Source organism: Meriones unguiculatus, chromosome 8 (genome assembly GCF_030254825.1).
Source record: "Meriones unguiculatus strain TT.TT164.6M chromosome 8, Bangor_MerUng_6.1, whole genome shotgun sequence".
NCBI lineage: Eukaryota > Metazoa > Chordata > Mammalia > Rodentia > Muridae > Meriones > Meriones unguiculatus.
This window is the reverse complement of record NC_083356.1, coordinates 24,113,306-24,133,339: the sequence shown is the minus strand read 5'-3', so window position 1 is coordinate 24,133,339 and position 20,034 is coordinate 24,113,306. Positions and strand designations below refer to the sequence as shown.

Genomic DNA, 20,034 nt, shown 5'->3' with positions numbered 1-20,034 from the left:
CACAGAGACATCTCATTACTGTCTCCTGCCCTGGGCACCTGGCACTGATGCCCATGCCGTCAAGGTCAGTTGACCTGCCTGTATTCCGTCCATCATGACACTGATCAGAGCCCAGGTGGGGGCCTCTCCTTCCTGTCCCTGGACCCAGCCCAGCGTGTGCCTGCCACTGGGGAGACTGCAGAAAGGGGCCTGTCCTTCATCCTCTCTGTCTGTTTGCAATCCCAGAACACACCTTTCCCGTTTCTTCCGGGGATGCCTGTGGGTGTTCCCTGCTGGATGGGATTTAAAAAAACAAAAAACAAAAACAAAAACAAAACAACAACAACAACAAAAAAACAGGCAGAGACAACAAGGAGTTTCAGGGTATTTTATTGAAACAAGGCGGGTCAGAAGCTGAGCAGCGGAACCTTCTGATGCTCGCTGACCCCTTTTCCACCCTCCACTCCTCTAAGCAACCCTCGACCTCATTCAAAGGTCAGGGTCGGGTAGTCAGTGAGTTAGATTTGGGGTCACATGTGACAGCGGAAGAAGGATTTTCCTTACTTCCAGGAGGAAGTGAGTTGGGACTTAGGTGACAGGAGAATTGATCACGACCCAACCTAGCTGAGGAAGCAGCGGCCACTTTGCACCTCTGGGTTCCTGGGTGATGCCACCCAGAGCCCTGTCCCCAGGAGACTGGGTGGGGTCACTGGATGCCACACTGTGCTCCCCTCTTTTGCTCTCTGCTAACCTAGGGCATGGCACACTCTACTTGCTACATGGCACTGGGTGCCAGTGGGCGGGCTGGGCGGTGGGAGCGGGTGACTTAGCCCTGGAAGCCCAGCTCCTTGTACTTGGCGGCGATGTCATTCCGGAAAAGCTCCAGGGCCTTGCTCATGGCGCCCTGAGCGTCTGCTCCAAAGTCCCCGGGATGCTTGCTCTGCAGGACCTGGATGATGATTTCTGAGATAAACTGCAAGAAGGGGACAGAGGTTACAGGTCACGGGACTGAACAAGCCATGAGCTGAGGGGGCATCCGCCTACTGTCCCTCCCTTTATTCCAGGACCATTTCCCGCACACTTGGGATGTCCCAGGTGCCATTCTGTGCCATCATTGTGAACCAACTCCTTTGAACCCCACCACCATCATCCCTGCTTTGTAGATGGGGAAACTGAGGCAGAGATAGGTTTTTTTTTTAGCTACGTGCTGAAGTCACACAACCAGGAAGGGACACTTGAATCTGGGGAGGGGGGCTCTCTGGAAACCCCCACCCCCTGACCACTGCAGAGTGCATTCCCAGCAGCCAGTCCACGAGGAGCTTGCAGACAAGATGCCCTGCTCAGGGTCCGATAGCCCACCCAGGACCTGTGTTCAGTCAGGACACCGGGAGGAGGCTTTCCCAGCACGCATCTCATCTCTGAACTTAGGGCTGAGGATGACTGTTGACTCAGGCTCACACTGAGCCTGCGGTCCCAGGTACTGACAAGGGAAGGGCAGCAGGTGAGATCAGGTACCCTCATCGCCCAGGTGGAGATTGGGGCTGCCCAGGACCCAAAGGCTCACGCTGAAACTGTCACTCACAGCGCTTATCACTGGTGACATGAACTTTGGTCCCACACAGCCTTGGCTGCTGTACCAAGGGGTGGCACCTTACTGAGGAGACTTCCCAGTGACCAAGTTGAGGTCATGTAGCAGGTTGGTCCCGGGGACCGTGGGACACACCCCTGCTACCTCAGCAGTGGGAGGTGCAGCTGCTGTCTGAATCTTTTTCACTGTCTGGTGACACATCGGAGAGGAGAGCAGGACACAGGTGCGTCCAGAGGGCGCCTGTGAAATGTGCTTCATGGTTCATAGACACAGCCAAAAGGGTGGAGCCCACCCTCAGGGAGCTGGGAGAGGGCAGCTGGCCCTGCCCTGCCTTATGACTCCAACTGCAAAAGGAGGACTGAGGGGACCCCCTGGGGGCTCTTGGCCTCTCTCCACCTCATGGAGTAGGGCAGCCATGCATCAGTGAAACAGAAGGTCCCCTCGCCCCCACCCCCACCCCGGCAGCTCTCTGACACAACCCTCGGGGAGGGGAGGAGGAATCCTGCCTCTGTGACTTGCACGAGCTGTCTGTGCCTCGGTTTCCTTATCTGTCCAGTGGGTACAACAAGGGCCCCTGCTTCTGGGAAGAAGGCACACCTTAACACTGCAGCGCTCACTCAGCATTTGGAGACAGACACTGAACAGGACGCTGGGTGGGCCCTCAGCACCCTCGAGGGGAACAGGGTTGGGGCAGGTTTCAGAGGAGAAACTGGGCCTCGTGGGGAGAAAGCAAGCCAGTCTGCACAGAGAGGCTAAGCTGGGGATCGCAGCTCTGCCCCTGGAGACTAGCCCTCCGACCACGGCTGCCTACCTCCAGGTACTTGACAGGGATCTTGTGCTTGGTGGCGTGTGACTGGGCCAGGGGCTGGATCTCCGAAGCGTGCTGCCCCTTCTTCTTCAGGATGCCGCCCAGGGCTGTGAGCACGGTGCAGCCATGCTTCTTCAGGTCGTCTGAACCCTTCATCTCATCTTCCGACTTCAGGTTCTTGAACTTGTCAAACTTCTCCAGGGTCTCGGGGTGAGTCTTGAACAGCCTAAGGGGCAGGGAGGGATGGCGTGAGATGGGTAGAGTGTGGAGGCCACCAGGCTCCAGCTGCGTCTCTTCCCAGCTGTGCAGCCTGGGCCGATTCACCGCACCTCTCTCTGCTTCTGCATCCACAAGGAATGGGGGTGATGCAACCTGATCCAACGGGTTAAGTGAGGTAGCCCATCCGGCGTCAGGCACTGTACGTGTGGGACAAATGCCTGCTGTTCTTCCGTTATCATCAGTAGCATTGACCCTCTTCTCCTGTCGGTTACTGAGAAGGGCAGGGCCTCCTCACCCCATTTTCTCTGTTACCTGGAGAGTGGACAGTGGGGTGTGCTGTGGCTAAGCATCTGTGTGTCCGGCTCAATGCTGGGCTCACACCTACCTTCAGGGTCACATTCATACTCTGAGATGGAAACATCCTCAGCAGGACCGCAGGGCTGGTGTGCAGAGAAGCCGGGCAGCCAGAGGATCCAGATGACTCAGAAGCTGCCCCACCCCCCTTCCCCAGCCCCAGGTCTCTGTCAGGAATGCCTCTACTACTTCCGACCTGAAGACACCAAAACATGACCATTGGACCTCCTGGCCGAGAGACCCTGCTACACCGGCCCAGACTTCAGATCCCACCTTATCCATTTCCCAGTGATGATGGCAAGCGGGCCCACCGAAGACCACAGCTGCTCCCGCCTGCCGCCTCGTGAGCTCTGACCTCACCCAGCCAGCCCGAGCCCTGCTCTGGGAAGATGATGAGGGCTACGAGAGCCACCAGCCTCCCCCAGGGAGGCCAATCCCTGATCCACTCATGGGCAAATAAAATCCCATCGAGGGTGATGGCCTGCCCTGGGTCACAGCAGGTGGGTGTCAGGGCCACTGGACAGTACGGGAATTCACAGCTGTTCCCCACTAGAGCCCCACCCTGACGTGTTCACTAGGGTGAACATGGCTCCCCAGACTCTGTGTTTTCCTTCTAGCATTGTTATGAGCATATACATTTTCCTCTGTGCACTAAAGTCGTGCAGGAAGCACCCAGTTCCCATGGCCCCTGTCCCACAATCCCACGGGGGAGTAGGATGCCCACGGTACACCCAAAGCAGATTCTGTCATCGCATCACAGAGGAGGAGCTGAGAGGTCTAGGGCACAGACAGCAGAGGAAGCATGGGAGCCCTGCCTCTCTGTGTGACCCCTCCCCCCATCGCTGTCAGTCCTCAGACAGTGCAGGACAAAAGGGACGCAATGCTCCCCAGTGGATGGGTGCTTGGCATAGTCCAGTGGCTCAGGCCAGTCCTTCTGTGCCCCTCTTCCACGTCATTCGTCACAGACAGGCCTCCCCGTCACTCAAGCACTTCACAGCATGTCAGCAAACAGCTCTGCCCACTGCAGGAGCTCATTCCAACTGCATGATGTCAGGAATGCACGCACGCCAGTCACTTCTTGCTCTGCGATTCCAAGCCACAACCAACGCAGCCATCACTGGTCAGCCGCTGCAAGAGGCTGGTGCGGCAGACTCCATGAGACAGCTATAGAAACTGAGGCACAGGAAGCCTGAGGGTCCTGCAGGGGTTTAGCTAGGCCCTGTGGCTTCCCCTTCACCCCCCCCCCCGGGGTGATCACGTGGGCCCTGTCACTATCACGCAATGGCATCCCCGTTGTAAATGATAGCATACAAACCCGGCCCCATCCCCTCCCACATGCTCTCAGCGGGATCTGCACACAAACATACAAGTGTGTTCTTCATGTGTGTGAAGATCCACGCACACAAGCTGGTGCCAGGAAGGTCGGGCGGGCCTCTCCCCAGTCATGGCTGTGTCACAGCGGCACCCCGGGAGCCCATCCAGAGCTGCGTGCGTCACTGTCAGCTTGTCTCTGGCACCTTGTCCAGGGTCCCTGAGCTCCTGACTATTATTATCTAGCGACAATGACCCTTGAGTTCCGCTGACAGACAGGAGGCCCGACACCCACAGGTGAGCCCAAGGTCACCATGATGGATGGGGCCAGAGGAGGGCAAGAACGTGGACTTGAGGCTTTTCCAGACACTACATTCTGGTCCTGGCTCAGTTTCCGGTGTCCTGTGTGAGGCTGAAACAGTCACTCAGCCTTTCTGGATCTTGGCTCACTGAACGGAAACCAAACCGATTCCTTAGCTTCTAAGAAGACTCGCCCCAATCTCGCCCTCTCCCAGCACTGGGCAGAATAGGATTAGGCTTGGTCACCTCACAGGGGAGTACAGACCCCCACCCAGCCCCTTGCCCCCCTGAACCCTGACTTCCACAGATGGGGTCTCTGGAGTGATCCACAGCCCACACACCCAACTCAGCCCCTGTGGAAGAGACCAAGGATGTTTTCCCGGGGTTCCCCTCTTCATCCTGTTGCCAGGTGGCCAGGCTCAGCATTCAGGCAGTCAGGCTGGTCAGAGAAGGGAAGCTGCCTCTCTCATGGCCTCTAAAATTAGACCCCCACCTAGGAGCACACGGCTGGTGGACAGAAGGGTCGCCTACAGCGAGGAAGTCTCAGCTGGAATCCCATCCGCATTCTTGCTAGCTGCGTTATTTGAGACAAGTTGCTAAACGGCTCGGTTAGATATAATGCCTGAGTTCCTAAAGGTGATCCAACACAGGGCCTCTCTCTGTTAGACTCCTTTCTTCTCCTCTCCACCTCCACCACCATTGTTGCCAGCAGGAGTCTTCCTCAGGGGTGGCCTGCCAGCCACCGACACAGGCTGTTTGCGGCTCTATGAGTTAGTTCTCTCATGGTGTGGAGAGTTGCGGCCACTTCTAGTCATTCTCAAACATTTCTTGACTCCCAAATCCGTTCCCCAGCGAAAATGTCATCATAGGGGTCGGGGAGATGGCTCAGTCGTTAAGAGCACTTGCTGTTCTCCTATAGGATGGGAGTTCAATTCCCAGCACCCACCTGACAGCTCCCAACCATATGTAACTCCCGTTCCAGGGGATCCAGTGCTCTCTGCTGGCCTTTTTGGGCACTGCATGCACATGATGCATCATCCCTATAAATGGAGGCAAAGCACTCACAAAAAAATAATAATAAATAAATAAAATAAGTAAAACTTTAAAAAAAAATGTAAGTACAAATGAACCAGAAAAGATCTGGGCAGGAAGAGGTGAGGTCGGGCTCAGAGGGAACAGCCCCTTTCACTTGGAGCCCACACCTCTGCTCACTGCTGGATCTCCTTGTTCTAGAACTCTGTGCTTACCAGCCCAGGCCTCAGAGTTCTGCTAAGGTATGTGCAGGAATGACCTTGCAGGCAAGGCTGGGGTTGGTGTCTGGGACAGACCAGGAGCCCAGAGCCCAAGCGATACTTTAGGAGTTGGCATGCCGCCTTGGGAGACCACCTCCCTGTGCCCCCAACAGGAGAGGGCAGGAGCAGCTGGTGTGGCCCCATGACCCAAGCCTGAGACGTGGCGGGGTGTCATGCCCTTGTGGGAACTGGGTGGGAGCTGGCAGGCCTCAGTTACTCCCCTAGGAAGGGAAGACTATCTCTCTGATGACACAATACCCTGGGTCTCCTTCAAGCCTTAAATCACTGGCCAGGACCTGGCAGCCTTGGAGTCTTGCAAGACTCTGTTCTACCAACCCTGCCCCCAACAGCCTGCTGTCCACAGCAAAGGAGGGCAGGATTCCAAATCTCAGGGCACTCAAGAGTGACAGGGGTCTCAGAGACCGTGGCAAACAGTCCAAGGCAGAAACATGGCTTAGAGAGGAGAAACAACTTTGTCCAAGGTCACACAGAAAATCTGTGGCCCAGGAATTGATAGCAACTTGGGGTGGGGGTTGGTCCAGCTAGCCAGGCCTGTAGGCCCAGCATCTAAAGGGATCTTGGGAGAGAAAGACAGGCAGGGAAAAGCTGAGATAGCCAGGTGTTCCAGCAGCCGACGAGCCTCCTTCCGGTATGGCTGCCTGAAGGGCTCTGACCTCGGATGACCTTGCTCCCCAAGCACAGACCGAGTCTAAGGGAGTACTCAAGAACATTGAGATCAGGTGGGAAACTCACCTGGATTGTAAGCAGCAAGAAATCCATTTCTGAACTACAGCTTCAAGGACACTGCAGGGGCCGATGGCCATGGGACTACCATCTCCCAGAGCCAAAAATTACTGCTCACACATATCTCACCAGGCTTCTGAGCCAGCCGAGCCCAGAGCCCAGGGAAGAGCCCCAGCCTCTGGATGGGTACTGAGGAGGGAGGCCCTGTGTGCAAGCCTCAGCCCTCTCTTCTTGCCCAGGCTCAGAATCTGCAATTTTCTGGGCCTGTCTAGGAATGCCTTGCAGCAGAAGACAACCGCATGATCCAAGCTTTCACTCCACACTAGTAGACAAGATCTCTCGCTGCCTTCATTATCCTGTCTGCCATGATAAGATTCTTCTGGTGGGCTGTCTGATGCTCAGGTTTGCTTCGGTTGCTGACATCAGCTGGGACGGATGGACCCCTGTTTCCTCTCCCCACCCCAATCCCCAACACTTAGAAGCAAACGCAACACAACACAGCCTCAATCACTGCAGCCAACTGGTGTACCCTGCCAGCTTCCATTTCGCAGCCATAGGCTGGTTATCCTTAGGGAACAGGTAAAGGGAAGGGGGGGAGGTCTCTTCCTCTTACCTGATGAGGACTTCCTGTCCATGGCCAGCAAGATCAGCCTCCACCTTCCCCCAGACATTCAGCACCAGCTGCCATTCCCCATCACTGAGCCCCATGGCGACTTCTGAAGAGGACAAAAAGAATGAGTGTGGGCCGGCTGTCAGCTACGGTTTGGGGCCACCTGGTCCTTGAAGGGCTTTTATACCTACCCGGATGCTAGTCTGGCCAGGATCACTGGGTGCCACACGCTCCTCCTGCCGCCCTCCTCAACCCCCTAGGGGTCTAATCTCTGCCTTTCTCTGGCCCGCACATGGGCAGCTATTTTGGGGCAAGTGCCATTGTGGGGAGCTAGAACGGCTTGGGGCAATAGGGGGTGGGGAGTGGGAGCCAGCCAGGCCACTGTCTGGACTTGCACAAGCCCAGAGAAAGGGCACAGAGGCCACTGCCAGCAGCTGAAACCCAATTCTCCCCCTGTCTGCTGCCCCAAGGGGACTTGTCATGTTTCTAAGCTTGGGCACAGGCATCTTGCTGGCCCCCGGAGGTCTCCTCCTTTCACTCTCTGACTGCTTTTCTTTTTTTCTTGTGTGTGTGTGTGTGTGTGTGTGTGTGTGTGTGTGTGAGCACACGTGCATGCACGCGTGCCACAGCATGTTCGCAGGGGTCAGAAGATGACTTTCAGGAGTGGATTCTTTCCTTTTAGAAGTGCCCAGGGATCTTGCTCAGATCCCCTTGGTGGCAAGCCCTTGTACCCACTGAGGCACCTTGCCCCTCCCCACCCCCTCATACTTTCCTGATGCTCCAAGCCTAGCCGGGAGTAAGAAGGAGCCTCAATGGGTCTGCACTTAAACCCAGGCAAGTCTCTGACTTAAAGAAGGCCCCGCTCTGGGCCTGGCCCCTGCTCCCTCCGAAGGTTGGGCTGCCATGCCCCGTGAAACCTCATCTCCCTCCCTTTGCGTGTGACCTCCTGTCCCACCACCACCCTTGCTGTATCACATGGCGCTTCCAGCAGGGTGGTAACTGCGAGCACCCTCAGACCCTGCCAGGTGCAGGTCTTCTTCTTTTCGACTAGTTCTAACAATCCCCCAAGGAGCCCTCAGGGTGAGCACTGACAGGGTCCCGAGGATGAATAACACAGCCGGCATTTGATTCTGGTGAGACTGGACCCACAGTTTATGCTCTTGAAAACCTTATTTGGGGGCTCCAGAGATGGTTCGGTGGGTAAAGACACTTGCCCCCGGGTCTGATGGCTGAGAATTCCATCCTCAGTACGCCCTCACACAATACACAAACGTAAAAATAAATTTAAAATATTGTTTTGGGTTTTATGAGGGTTCAGAAGTCTGCTTTATTCGCCCATGTTTTGAAGTCTACACAGGGGTCTATACCAAATTTGAGCTGAAGAAACGCTGTCGAATAAAAGACCGGTCTGGCTTTACAAGAAAGACAGGCTGGACTGAGCGTCCACCTGCCTGTCCAGCTTCCCGTCTTTCAGCTGTTTATTGGCCAGCCAGCGGCCAGCTGTCACCATCCTTTCCTCTGTGCACTTACCCCGTCCCCAGCTACTCCTCAATCAACCCATTCATCATCCATCCACCCACCCTTCATCCGTTACCCTCCTATCCGCCCAGAGTTCACCCATTATTTAGCATCCAACCATCCACTCTCCATCCTTCACCCAAGTCCCACCCATCGATTATCCATTCTCTATCATCCATCCGTCTATCTGTCCATCCATCCGTCATCCCTCATCCCTCCATGCACCCTCCCCCCATCTACCCACCCATCACTTACCTACCGTCTAGTCAACAACCTCGGAGAGCACATGGCATGACAGCCGCACTGTCACATGCTCAAGCAACAGAATTAAGGACATCCTGTGGCGCCCCTGAGGAGGGTGCCCCGTCCAGGAGGTTGCCTGGACACTTCTGTTTGCGCAGGGCATCCTGGTTTTTTGCCTTGTCTTGTTTCAGACAGGGTCTCACTATGCAGCCCTGAGTGGCTTGAAACTTGCTCTGTAGCCCAGGCTGGCCTCAAACTCACGGCAATTTGCCCGCATCTTCCAAATGCTTGGACTGAAGGCATGCGAGATGACACCCAGGGGCTTTTCAGGTTGAAAAGTGTCTCCCTGGCAAGGTCCCATCCGACTGCCAACTGTAAGCACGCCATCCCGCTTACAGCCTAGCTCAGGAAGAGCAGACCACATGTGTCTGCCTAGGCTGGCTCTGTTCTGGGGGTGTCAGCGGTGACTACCAACCTTCCTGACTCTCCAGAGCAGTGGTCCTCAGCCTGTGGGTCGCAACCCTCTTTGGGGTTGAATGACCCGCTCACAAGGGTCACGTCTCAGATATCCTGAGTATCAGAAATTTACATCACGGTTCATAAGAGTAGCAGCATCACAGTTAGGAAGCAGCGATAGAAATGATAATGAGGAAATGTACTAAAGGGTCGCAGCATTAGGAAGGCTGAGGACCACTGCTCCAGTGGGCCCTGGCGAGGCGGCAGTGGGGAGCGACGCTGTGAGACCACGTGACTGAGCCCTTCAAGCCAGCCACCAACCACAGGGCTGACGCCTGACTCAGGGCAGCCAATAACAGGACTCTACCCGAACAGCTGGGGCTGTTCGCTCTGACAGTCAGACCGCTCTTCAAACTGCGGACAGGGCTGTGGCTAGTGGGAAAACGCAACAGGAGAACTGTGAACCTCATGCCCACGTCCTTCTGGAACATCAGCCAAGTGTGGATGAGTTGAAAGGCAAGAATCACCCCCCGTTCATGCCTAGGCTGCTGGCCATCAGGGCCCAAGCCAGCCAAGCAGGGCGACTCGGGCTCCAGAGCGAACGCTCATGTATCATTCATCTTTCTCTTTGTTTACCCTCATCCCACAGCCAGGGACCGAGGGCCTGGTCAGTGCCGGTTTTACAGGAGCTGAGCCTCTGCAGCTCCCCCCACCCCACTCCACATCTGATCACAGAAAAACGAGTTCCGGGTGCAGGCGGGGAAGGCAGAAGAAAAGAGGCCAACTGTCCCCGGCTGGCCAGTCCACCTAGGCCTCGTGCTGGGGAGGGCACTGGCTTGCTGCCTTCGCACACTTGCCAGAACCAGCATCTCTTGGTCCTTACACCAGCAGGACCCCGTGCAGAATTCACACTTGATGGCGTGTCCCTGTGGACAGGACCTTCCAGCTCCGCTGTCTCCAGCTCCCCAGAGTTGTCTGATGGTAACCAAAGTGAGCCTTCTCACCCGTCCCTCAGTGGGGTAAGGCGTTTCACCAGGAGCTGTCACCTGGTTCGACAGGTGCCCCCTGAGCCAGCCTGCTTGGAGAAACCTGTGGCTCCAAAGTAGATGGACTTTCTTTTAAAGCTTCACCGTAAGCTCTCGGGGCGGCATGGGCAACCGGGTGTGCTGACACATCCGTCACAACAGAGCCTGCCTCTTGGTTGCCATGGAGACCTGGAGCCAACAGCCTCTCTGTTTGGTGCCTGTTAGTCTCCCTGTGACAGCTGCAGCCTGGCCAGGCTAGGAGGTGGCAGAACCACCGTGAGGAAGCCGGTGAGCAAGACGCCCTAACGCCTGACTTCTGCACGCCCTCGTCGCACACACACCCACGTGGGTTTGCTAGACCCCCAGGGGACAAGCCAAATTCCCCAGCCAGCCCAACACTCGGCCTATCCCAGAGCGTTTAGCATCCCCAAGCGTAAAAACCTTGAGACTAGTAAAACCCACTAGTCTCAAGACCCAAGGGTGAAAGTTCTCGTGTGTCATGGCCTTCTGCTTTTACCTGTCTAGAACCTTGGTTTCTAGACGCCAGGATCATAGCCGTCTAGGGGTGGATTCATCTAGAATGACAGGAGGGTGTTGTCTAGGTGCTAGAGAGGTTTCTTAGTGTGTTCCATCCCATGTCCCGCTGGATGTCCTCTGACAGATCACCACCTGGTACCCGCTTGATGCTTCTAGGGTCGGTGGATACTGCCCAGGGCTGTACGTTCAAATGCTTTCTATCGACCCAAAAGACACCTGCGTGCCACTCGCTCTCTGGCTTGGACTCTGCTTGCTTCTGGGACACAGGGAGCCTGTCAAAGCTCACACACAGTGGGTTGAGGCTGCTAAAAGCTCATCCAGCTTTTCCTGTCCAGACTACCCCTTCTGAGGATTCTGAACGTACGTCATACCGGACAAGGCAAGCCAGGAGCTCGGTCTGTCCATGGCCATTGGGCAGTGAGGTACCCAGGCAGCTGCACACCTCACCTCACTCAAGGGCCCAGTCTCATTTGGTGCCCTGGGAACCTGAGAGCCTTTGGGCAGCCAACAAGCGGCTCCTTCAGGCTCTCCAGGGACTGATGACACAGTGTGTATGGGGGGGGGAGTGGGCGCTCTGACTCCTGAAGCCTGGGTCCCCTCCCTCTTTCCTCCTTGGTCTGGGCAGGGCTTCTGCCTGATTTCTTCTACCTCCAGCTCAGACACATCCCTGGCCAAGACCTCCCCCTGGCTGTCACGGGCCAGGACACATGCACAACAAACCTGAGGTTGGTAGGTCCCGGGAAACCCTGACGGGGTGTGGGAGCCTCCGGGCTTTCTTCAGATCTCTCACAAGCTCACCACCTACTGCCCTTCTCAGCCACTGGCATACCAAAACTATGCCGACCTGTCCCCCAGATATCCTCCGGAGCCCGAGCTGGTGACCAAGGCTGAGAGCGAGGAAGGTGCCCCTCAGGGGCCGGGAGACGCACAGGGAGCTAAAAATACAGTTTGCACGCAGGCCTCTCCTTCCCTGAAGGCCCTCAGGGGCTTGTTGGAAGGTTGGCAGGCACACAGGATCTGCTTGTCCCAGTCAACAGGTGTGGCCTGGGGCACCAGCCTCCTTCCCTCTCCCCCTCTCCAGTTCCCCCACTCCCTGCTGACCCATCACCCGGATGAGCCAGGCCCTCTCCACAGGGCTTGCTCACTCCTCTGCTTCCTTGAAGGCAATGCCCCCTTCGCCTTCCAGGCTCCAGGGCAGGCTTGGTCCCCTTACATCTCTGCTTTGGGGTGCAGACGGTCTAGACAAGTAGAACCCCATAATTACTCTGTGAGTGCTAAGAGACTTATGGGTGCAAAACACAGGTCTTGCTCCAGGAGAGACCGTTTACACTGAGCCAAACAAGAGCGACCAGCGCTGAAAATAGGGGTTCACGTCACACACACATGTCAATAAAAGTTCTCGCATGCCAAAGCCTCCTGTTTTTACAATCTCTAGAGCCTTGGTTTCTAGATTCCAGGGTCACAGATATCTGGGGCGGAGACAGCTAGGAAGACAGGGACATGTCCAGATGCTGAGAGGCCTGTCGGCCCCCTCCAGCTTCCCACTAGGTGTCCTCTGGTAGATGGCCGCCTGATAGCGCTGGGGAGCTGGGGACAGAGCGGAGCTGGAAGGCCCTGTCCACAGGAACACACAATGAAGTCAGCTCTGCCCAGCGGCCCGCTGGTGTGAGTAGGACCTGGAGCTGCTGGTTCTGGCAGTGTGTGGAGGCGGGGAGGCAGTGCCCTCCCGAGCCTGTGTCCTGCGTGAACACCCTTCACTGTGGAGGGGTATGTCAGCGACCGGTCTGTGTCCTTGTTTTTTTGTTTGTTTTTACGCAGGATCTCGTGTAGCCCAGGCTAGCTCTGAACTCCTCATTCTCCCCTTCTACCTCCCAGACTCTGCGAGACTAAAAGAATGAATCAAGGCACTCAGCAAATGCATTGGCGAGGGCGGCAGGTAAAGCGTGTTACGGGGAACCCTAGATTTCAAATGCCAGCTGGAGGCGTTCCTGGATGTGGGGCTGTTGGAAGCCAATGGCTTCACTTGGTGGTAGGAAGATAATGATCAGATGAAGAGAGGTGCGTGGTACATGGCTGAGTTAGGATATGGAAGATAGGCCAAAACAAGGCTGGCTTTGGATCTGCAACACTCCAACTCTCCAGGGCTCTAACCAGTCGGCCAATCTTCCACATAGGGGCCTTACACAGGGATTTTTGTTCATAGAGCCCCCCACCCTCCAGAGTCCCTCCTTTGGGGTAAACACTCTCATAGTGCCCGCTCTTAGACATGAAGAAAAGAAAGGTTAGGAATTTTGTTCAAGGTCATCCAGCAAGTCCACGATCAGAGCCCGCGGTGTCTGCGCTTTGTGGTTCAGCGGTGCTCTGATTTTAGTTCCTGCTCCTGCTCCTCGCCTTCTCATCTTCCTGGCCGCACTAATAAGCACCGGGCCCCGGCGTTCTGAACGCTTATTTTAACGTTTGGATTCCGTTCAGGGTCCAGAAGGAAATGGTCGCTTTCCCTTCTGCGGTCAACCGGAGGGGAGGGGAACCTGCTGCCACCTAGTGGCAACTGGAGGAATTGCCGCTACCGGCCGGCTCCCCTTCGGCAGCTCGACACGCTCGTGTGCCCGCCTCGGCGCTCACGCGCCCGGGCCTGCAACACCGGTGATGCTTTCCACGCTGTTAAAAAATGAGCTGCCCGCGCTCCTGGCTCTCAGGGTCTCAGAGGTCGCGGAGGGGCCGGCAGGCTGTGCCTGGCTTGTGGAGTGGCCTGTGGGTAGAGGGGGAGAGCAGGAGGCAGCAGGGAGCATGGGTACCAAGAGAAGTGAGCCTGTGCGGAAGGACCAGGCGAGGACTTGAGGGCGCACAATGGACCAAGTGAGGCTCTGCGGTTGGCTATCTCCGGTGGCTGAGGAGGGACAAGTGGCCCCTGGACTCTAACGTGGTGGAGCAAAGGTTGCTTTAGCAGGTGTGTGAAGGGCAGTGAGGGCGGCTCAGCTGGGCGTGAGCACGCTGGGGAGCCGCGGGCTGGCTTTGGTGGCATCCTAAACCATCTTCCACCCAGAGGAGTGACAGCCTCGCTTCGCCCACCGGCTGTAAGAGGAGAACTTTAAGAGGTGTGCTTCCTCCAGAGCCATCCTGAATGTGTGTCTGTGTGTCTGTGTGTGTGTGTCTCTGCATGTGTATGTTTCTCTGTGTGTGTATGTGTGTCTATGTGTACCTCTGTATGTGTATGTCTCTGTGTGTGTGTCTGTCTGTCTGTATGGGTATATGTCTATGCCTGTCTGTGTATGTGTGTGTTTATGTGTGTCTTTGTGTATGTCTCTGTATGTGTATGTCTGTGTGTGTGTCTGCATGTGGGTATGTCTATGTGTGTCTGTGTATGTTCATGTCTGTGAGTATGTATGTCTGTATGTATGTGTGTCTATGTATATGTCTCTGTGTGTGTATGTATCTGAGTATGTCTGTGTGCATTATGTCTGTGTGTGCATTATGTCTGTGTGTGTATTATGTCTATGTGTGTATGTATGTTATGTCTGTATGTGCATGTCTGTGTGTGTTTGTATGTGTGTATGTTTGGGTGTGTATGTGTGTGTATCTGAGTGTGTCTGTGTGTGTATTATATCTGTGTGTGTGAGTATGGGTATATCTGTGTGTGTCTGTATGATGTTATGTCTGTGTGTTTGTATGTGTATGTTTGTGTGTGTATGTGTGTATGTATCTGAGTGTGTCTGTGTGTGTATTATGTCTGTGTGCATCTGTATGTGTGTGAGTATATGTGTATGTCTGTGTGTGTCTGTATGTGTGTATGTCTGTGTGTATTATGTCTGTGTGTCTGTATGTGTGTGTAGACGTGTGTGTGTGTGTGTGTGTGTGTGTGTGTGCAGGCATGCATGTGGCATTCAGAGGAGGACATACAGAGGGCTGTGCTGCTCTATCACTCTCCACTTTATTCCTGGGACAAGATTTCTCACGGAGCCTGGAGCCTGTTCCTTTTCTGTTGGGCTAGGCTGGCCAGCAAGCTCCCGCAATCAGCCTGTCCCTCCAGCCACCCCATGCCCAGCGCTGAGGTCACGAGCACACGTGGCCATGCCTAACCTTTTCCCTGAGTGCTGGGGTTTGAAGCTCAGGGCCTCATGTCTGTGTAACCACCACTCTCATCCGCAGCACCAGCTCCCCAGCTCCTCATCATGAGTGTCAAAGCAGGGAGCAGATGGAAACCCGCAGCAAGGTGTGGTATGTAGTAGGTGCCCTATAATTGCACACTGGGATATGAGGTACTGAGGAACCATGAGAGACTGATCTGTTCCATCAACACAAGCATACATGTATGTTGTGTATTGCATACATATAGTGTGTTTGAATGTATGTGTGTGTGATATGCAGGGTCATGCATGTCCCGAAAACACGGGGAACTTTAAAGTAAGTCCTCTCCTTCCACCTTTGCACGGGTTCCAGGAACGGAACTCCGGTCATTGGGCTTTTGTGGCAAGGACCTTTACGCACTGAACTATTTTGCTGCCCCAGTGGGAGGTTCTTATGAGCAGAATAAGGAGAGGACATGTTAGAAGGAAAAGTCTGGAATATTCCACATTTGAAGGGTAAAAGGTAGAAGAGCGAGAGAGGTTAATCAGACAAAACCAGAAAAGGTTGCCCCTCCTTTCTGAATGTACACTAGTTGGTTAGATCCTGTCACAGCTGGCCACCAGGGCCACCTGGCCTGTTTGTGTCTGAGCTTTCCAGACAGTTCTACCCGGCAGCTCAGAAGCAGCAGTCACCACTCCTCACCCCTGCCCCTCCCCCGAAGCTCTTCCTTCTTTGTTTATCTACCTAGCGGCCACACAGGCTCATAGTCCCCCACTTCTCTATAAAAATACCTCTAGCTCCGGGCTCAGCGGCCGCTTCCGCTCTGATCTGTGAGGACTTGTCCCAGGGTCATTTTCCTGGGTAACATCTAAAGTGCCTCAACAAGCCCTTTTATTTCAGGTATCTTTTTGAAAAGTTTTGGCTCACCCGTTATCCCAAACACAAAAACTAAATCACCCAGGTTGGCGGGTTAGGTCCCAAAAGATGGGACCCTATTAATTTTTCTTTCATTTAGAAGTACTCCGGGAAAGACGTCGACGGGGTTCTGTGTTGTGTGCGTGTGTGCGTGCTTGTGTGTTGTGTGTGCTTGTGTATGTATTCGCTTGTGTGTTGTGTATGTTGTGTGCTTGTGTACCTGTGCACCTGAGCCCAGAAGAGGATGCCAGAGGCTTACTCTACCGCTCCCCACCTGTTTCTCTGCAGCTGAGTCTCTCGATGAACACCGCGATCCTCCTGTCTCCACCTCCACAGTGCTGGGATTACAGGTGTGATGGCGACACTCGGCTCTTTCTGTGGGTGTTAGGGTTCGAACTCAGGTCCTTATGCAGCAGGAGCCCCTGCCCGCTGAGCCATCTCCCCAGCCCCTGGAGAGTTGTCTTAAAATGAATTTATTTCATGATGTGTTATCACTAAACGCCTGGCTTGTATAACTATTTTCTGGTTTTGCCTCTTAATAAAAAAAAAAAAAATGTTTTAAATTGTAATGGCAATACATCCCTTTCTTCCCTCCAGTTCCTCTCAGCCTCTCTGGAAACCCTCTCAAGCTGATAGCCTCCCATTATTATGGTTTTGTTGTATACATATGTGTGTGCATGTATGTGTGTGCACACATATATGAACACAACCTGCTGCCTCTATTTATGTTGGTGGTGTGTGTATGGTTTCGAGGCTGGCAACCAATATGGAGGCGCACTCTTGGGAGAGGCTAATTCTCCATCTCCACCGTTTGCCTGTAGTTCCTTGTTTAGGGGTGGGACCCTGCAGGAATTCCCCCCTTCATGCCAACATCCCCACTGATATGGCCATCGCCCTGATCTTGTTTATGTGGCCCCTTCTAGGGGACACTGTTGCACAGCAGACTTCCTGGCCCATCTGACAGCCTCTCTGGCCCCTCTTCCATGCTGTTGTCCCCTGAGCCACAGGCACAGGAGCTGTGAGGCAGGTGTAGCTCCTGGGTCTGGGTCCTCACAAGCTGAGGATCTCTGCAATGTGACCAGTGGTGGCTTTTCTGCGATGCTCTCCGTTTGCTGTTGAGAGAAGCTTCTTTGATGAGAGGTGGTGGCTCTACTGATCTGTGGATGCAAGGAAAAGATGGAGTATGTAGAGCTGGGCAGTGGTAGCACACACCTTTGACTCCAGCACTTGGAAGGCAGAGGCAGGCAGATCTCTGAGTCTGAGGGCCAGCCTGGTCTACAGAACAAATTCCAGGACAGGCAGGGCTATGCAGAGAAACCATGTCTCAAAAAACCAAAACCAAAACCAACAAACAAACAAACAAGTTTTAGAACGTAGAGAGCAATTAGGGGGTTATGTTGGTCTAGAAGAGTGGTGGTAACAGAATCTTTTCTCAAGTCCTTGGCCTCGGTAGCCCCAGGGAAAGCTGGCGTGATTTCCCTCCTGTCAAATGGGCCTTAATTCCAAAAGGAGATTAACATCCAGGATATACAAAGACCTCACTAAACAAAGAGTTGGGAAAAACAAGTGACAATTTAAAATGGGGTAGGGGTCTAAATAGAGATTTTTCAACAGAAGAAATAAAACTGGCTAAGACATACCTCAAAGCAGGTTCCTATCCTTGGCAATCAGAGAAATGCAAACTAAAACAACTCGGAGATTTCCTCTCACCCCACTCAGAACAGCTAAGACTAAGCAAAAACAAACAAACATCCTCCAAAGGCAAAACTAAATCTAACATATGGTCCAGCTTTATCTCCTTGTCATATGCCCAAGGGATGACATCATACTCTATGGACCCTGCTCAGCCATGTTCACAGCTTCCCTATTCACAACAGCCAGGAAATGGGGGAGGGGGGACACAAAACAAAACAACAACCAAAAGCCAACGTAAATGTCCTTCAGCAGATAAATGGACAACAAAAGTGTACCACGTAAACACAGTGGGAAACTGTTCAACCGTGACAAAAATGAAATCATGACATTTCCAGGTAAGCAGATGGGACTAGGAAAGATCATATTGAGTGAGCTAACCCAGAACCAGAACGCAAGCCCTGCCCTTCCGAGCATCTGCGCTCCCTGGCTCCGAATCTTCAGATGTGAATGTACAACGTGGAGAAACCCCAGAGAGCAGGGAAGAATAAAGAGAGCAGAGGTGGGGTAGGGATGGCAGGATACAGGTGATGTGAAGAGGGAAATGAAGGAATGGTGGGGGTGGAGCGGGAGGGAGGGAGGTCAATATGGAAGAAGAAGAAGAGATAAGCAACAACACTGAGGTAGTTTGATAAAGCCTCATGGAATCATTATTTTATATTCACCATATATAGATATGTTTCATTTATATATATATATATATATATATATATATATGTTAGATAGCTAGATAGATGATGGATAGATATATAGATAATCTGTCTCCTAAAGGAACTTAGATCTCTTGGGCTGAAGATACGCCCCACAACTAGGGAAGCAATTAAACATTTTATTTACCTATATGGTTAAAATTGCACAACCCTGCCTTAGGTGGAAAGGGGTCCCAAATTCAAGGCCTGCGGCAGACTACCCCATATTCATACAAGGACCAGCAGCCGTTTTTAGAAGGTGCCTGGTCCCCACAGGTGTCTGGCTGGCTGCCTCCTGCCAATGCTTCACCAGGCTTTCCTAATGAGAAGCAAGATCGGCGCTTCTCTTCCCAGTTCCAAAGCAAGTTACACACCCGCAGGCTGCGCTGGGTTTGGTTAAAGCACACGCTTGGCACACCCAAACTATCAAGACCCAGTACACTGTCATCACCCCCAAAAGTTCCCTTACACCCTTTCCACCCGTCTCCCACCTCCTACACACTCTCTTGATTGGGGACAGGAGCACAGGCATGCATGCGCTCTCGGCCGCTATATTAAGTTCACAGTTTAAAAACCGTGGGTAGGTTTGGGCAAGAAAGACATTCAGGTGCCTGTGGTGGGGATGTGGCCAACATGGTGGTGGTAATTCAGAACCATGTGGGGGGTGGGGCGGAGGACACAGCCTGAGCAGCCCTGCTGAATGGCACACCAACAGATAGTGTGCATTAAGAGGAGTCCCGCCAGCCCAGGGCGGCATTCGCGCTGGGTGGAGGCATCTCTGTGAAAAGGGGTGCCCTCCCCTCGGGCCCACTCCTCGGTTCCCTGGTTCTCCACCCTTGACTCCTGCCCTCTGGAAAACCCAGGGCCTTCTCCCCAAAACTCCTCCGTGGGCAGAGGACTCAGAAGGAAGGGACAGGGCATCTTTGGGCCGCCCCAAAATCAAACCCACTCTGTAACGCAGGTTGGGAGGCGGTCACATCCTCCCATCAGCCTGGGCCCCACCTTATTTTTTCACTGGAGGGGGAGGATTTGATCCTCTCCTTACCCTAGATGTATCCTAAAACACTCTGGGGGGAGGGGATTCCAGCAATTTAAAGACGCTTTGGTTTGTCCCATGGAGCACAGATTTGGATTTAAGCTGTATCAGTCTATGGAGAGGACACCAGGGCAAAAAGGAAGATCTTGTCTTAGTTCGCTTTCTTTTGCTTTGATAAACACAAAGGCAACTTACCCAGGAAAGGTTGCGATTGGCTCGCAGATTACTGGCCATCATCTCGAGAAACCCGAAGCAGAGGCCGCAGAGGGGAACTGCTCACTGGCTGCCTCAGCCTGCTTTCTTACACCGCCCAGCACCATCTGCCTAAGGTTGGCGCCACCCACAGAGGGCTCTGCCCTTGACATTGATTATTAATCAAGAAAATGCCTCATAGTCTGGCCTCCAGGCCAGTCTACCTCCTAGAGGCATTTTCTGAACTGAGGTTCCCTCATCCAAGATGGCACTAGCTTGTGTCAAGTTGGCAAAACCAAACCAAACCAAAACAAAACAAAACGAACCAGTGGATGCTAATGTGGAGGAACCGGAAGAGAGTGGAGAAGAGGCCTCCAACCATCATGGAGCCTTGGCAACTGTACGGGGAGGGCAGTGCAGGTTGATCTACACTGAGAACAAGGGAGAGAGCCTGGGGGAGG

At 53.9% G+C, this 20,034-nt stretch overlaps 2 protein-coding genes across 7 annotated transcripts; one reads left to right on the top strand and one right to left on the bottom strand.

Moving 5' to 3' along the window:
• Positions 1 to 365: 365 nt before the first annotated feature.
• On the bottom strand, positions 366 to 9,669 carry Mb (myoglobin). Of its 4 annotated transcripts, none has more exons than XM_060389172.1 (4): positions 9,442 to 9,669; positions 7,209 to 7,311; positions 2,379 to 2,601; positions 366 to 952 (listed from the first exon to the last, which is right to left on the bottom strand). In XM_060389172.1, the coding sequence occupies exons 2-4, from the start codon at positions 7,301 to 7,303 to the stop codon at positions 806 to 808; spliced, it is 465 nt and encodes a 154-aa protein (XP_060245155.1). In that variant the 5' UTR covers positions 7,304 to 7,311; positions 9,442 to 9,669; the 3' UTR covers positions 366 to 805. The 4 variants fall into 4 exon arrangements, with proteins under 4 accessions (XP_060245155.1, XP_060245154.1, XP_021492439.1 ...); XM_060389171.1 differs by lacking the exon at positions 9,442 to 9,669 and adding an exon at positions 8,979 to 9,388; XM_021636764.2 differs by lacking the exon at positions 9,442 to 9,669 and adding an exon at positions 7,397 to 7,565.
• A 3,924-nt stretch (positions 9,670 to 13,593) lies between these two features.
• On the top strand, positions 13,594 to 16,465 carry LOC132656000 (keratin-associated protein 10-12-like). 3 transcript variants are annotated; one of them, XR_009593957.1, is made up of 3 exons: positions 13,594 to 13,931; positions 15,131 to 15,199; positions 16,253 to 16,465. XR_009593957.1 is itself a non-coding variant. In XM_060390554.1 (2 exons), the coding sequence occupies exon 1, from the start codon at positions 14,234 to 14,236 to the stop codon at positions 15,155 to 15,157; it is 924 nt and encodes a 307-aa protein (XP_060246537.1). In that variant the 5' UTR covers positions 14,110 to 14,233; the 3' UTR covers positions 15,158 to 15,199; positions 16,253 to 16,465. The 3 variants fall into 3 exon arrangements, 1 of the variants encoding a protein (XP_060246537.1); XR_009593956.1 differs by lacking the exon at positions 15,131 to 15,199 and having other exon boundaries at positions 13,594 to 14,079; XM_060390554.1 differs by lacking the exon at positions 13,594 to 13,931 and having other exon boundaries at positions 14,110 to 15,199.
• Positions 16,466 to 20,034: the final 3,569 nt, after the last annotated feature.

Coding starts and splice junctions, on each gene's coding strand:
- LOC132656000 (XM_060390554.1), top strand. CDS start 14,234: ATGTCTATGCCTGTCTGTGTATGTGTGTGTTTATGTGTGTCTTTGTGT.
- Mb (XM_060389172.1), bottom strand. CDS start 7,303: ATGGGGCTCAGTGATGGGGAATGGCAGCTGGTGCTGAATGTCTGGGGG. Junction 2,602..7,208: donor GGACAGGAAGTCCTCATCAG/GTAAGAGGAAGA, acceptor CCTGCCCCTTAG/GCTGTTCAAGACTCACCCCG. Junction 953..2,378: donor TCCCTGTCAAGTACCTGGAG/GTAGGCAGCCGT, acceptor CCCTTCTTGCAG/TTTATCTCAGAAATCATCAT.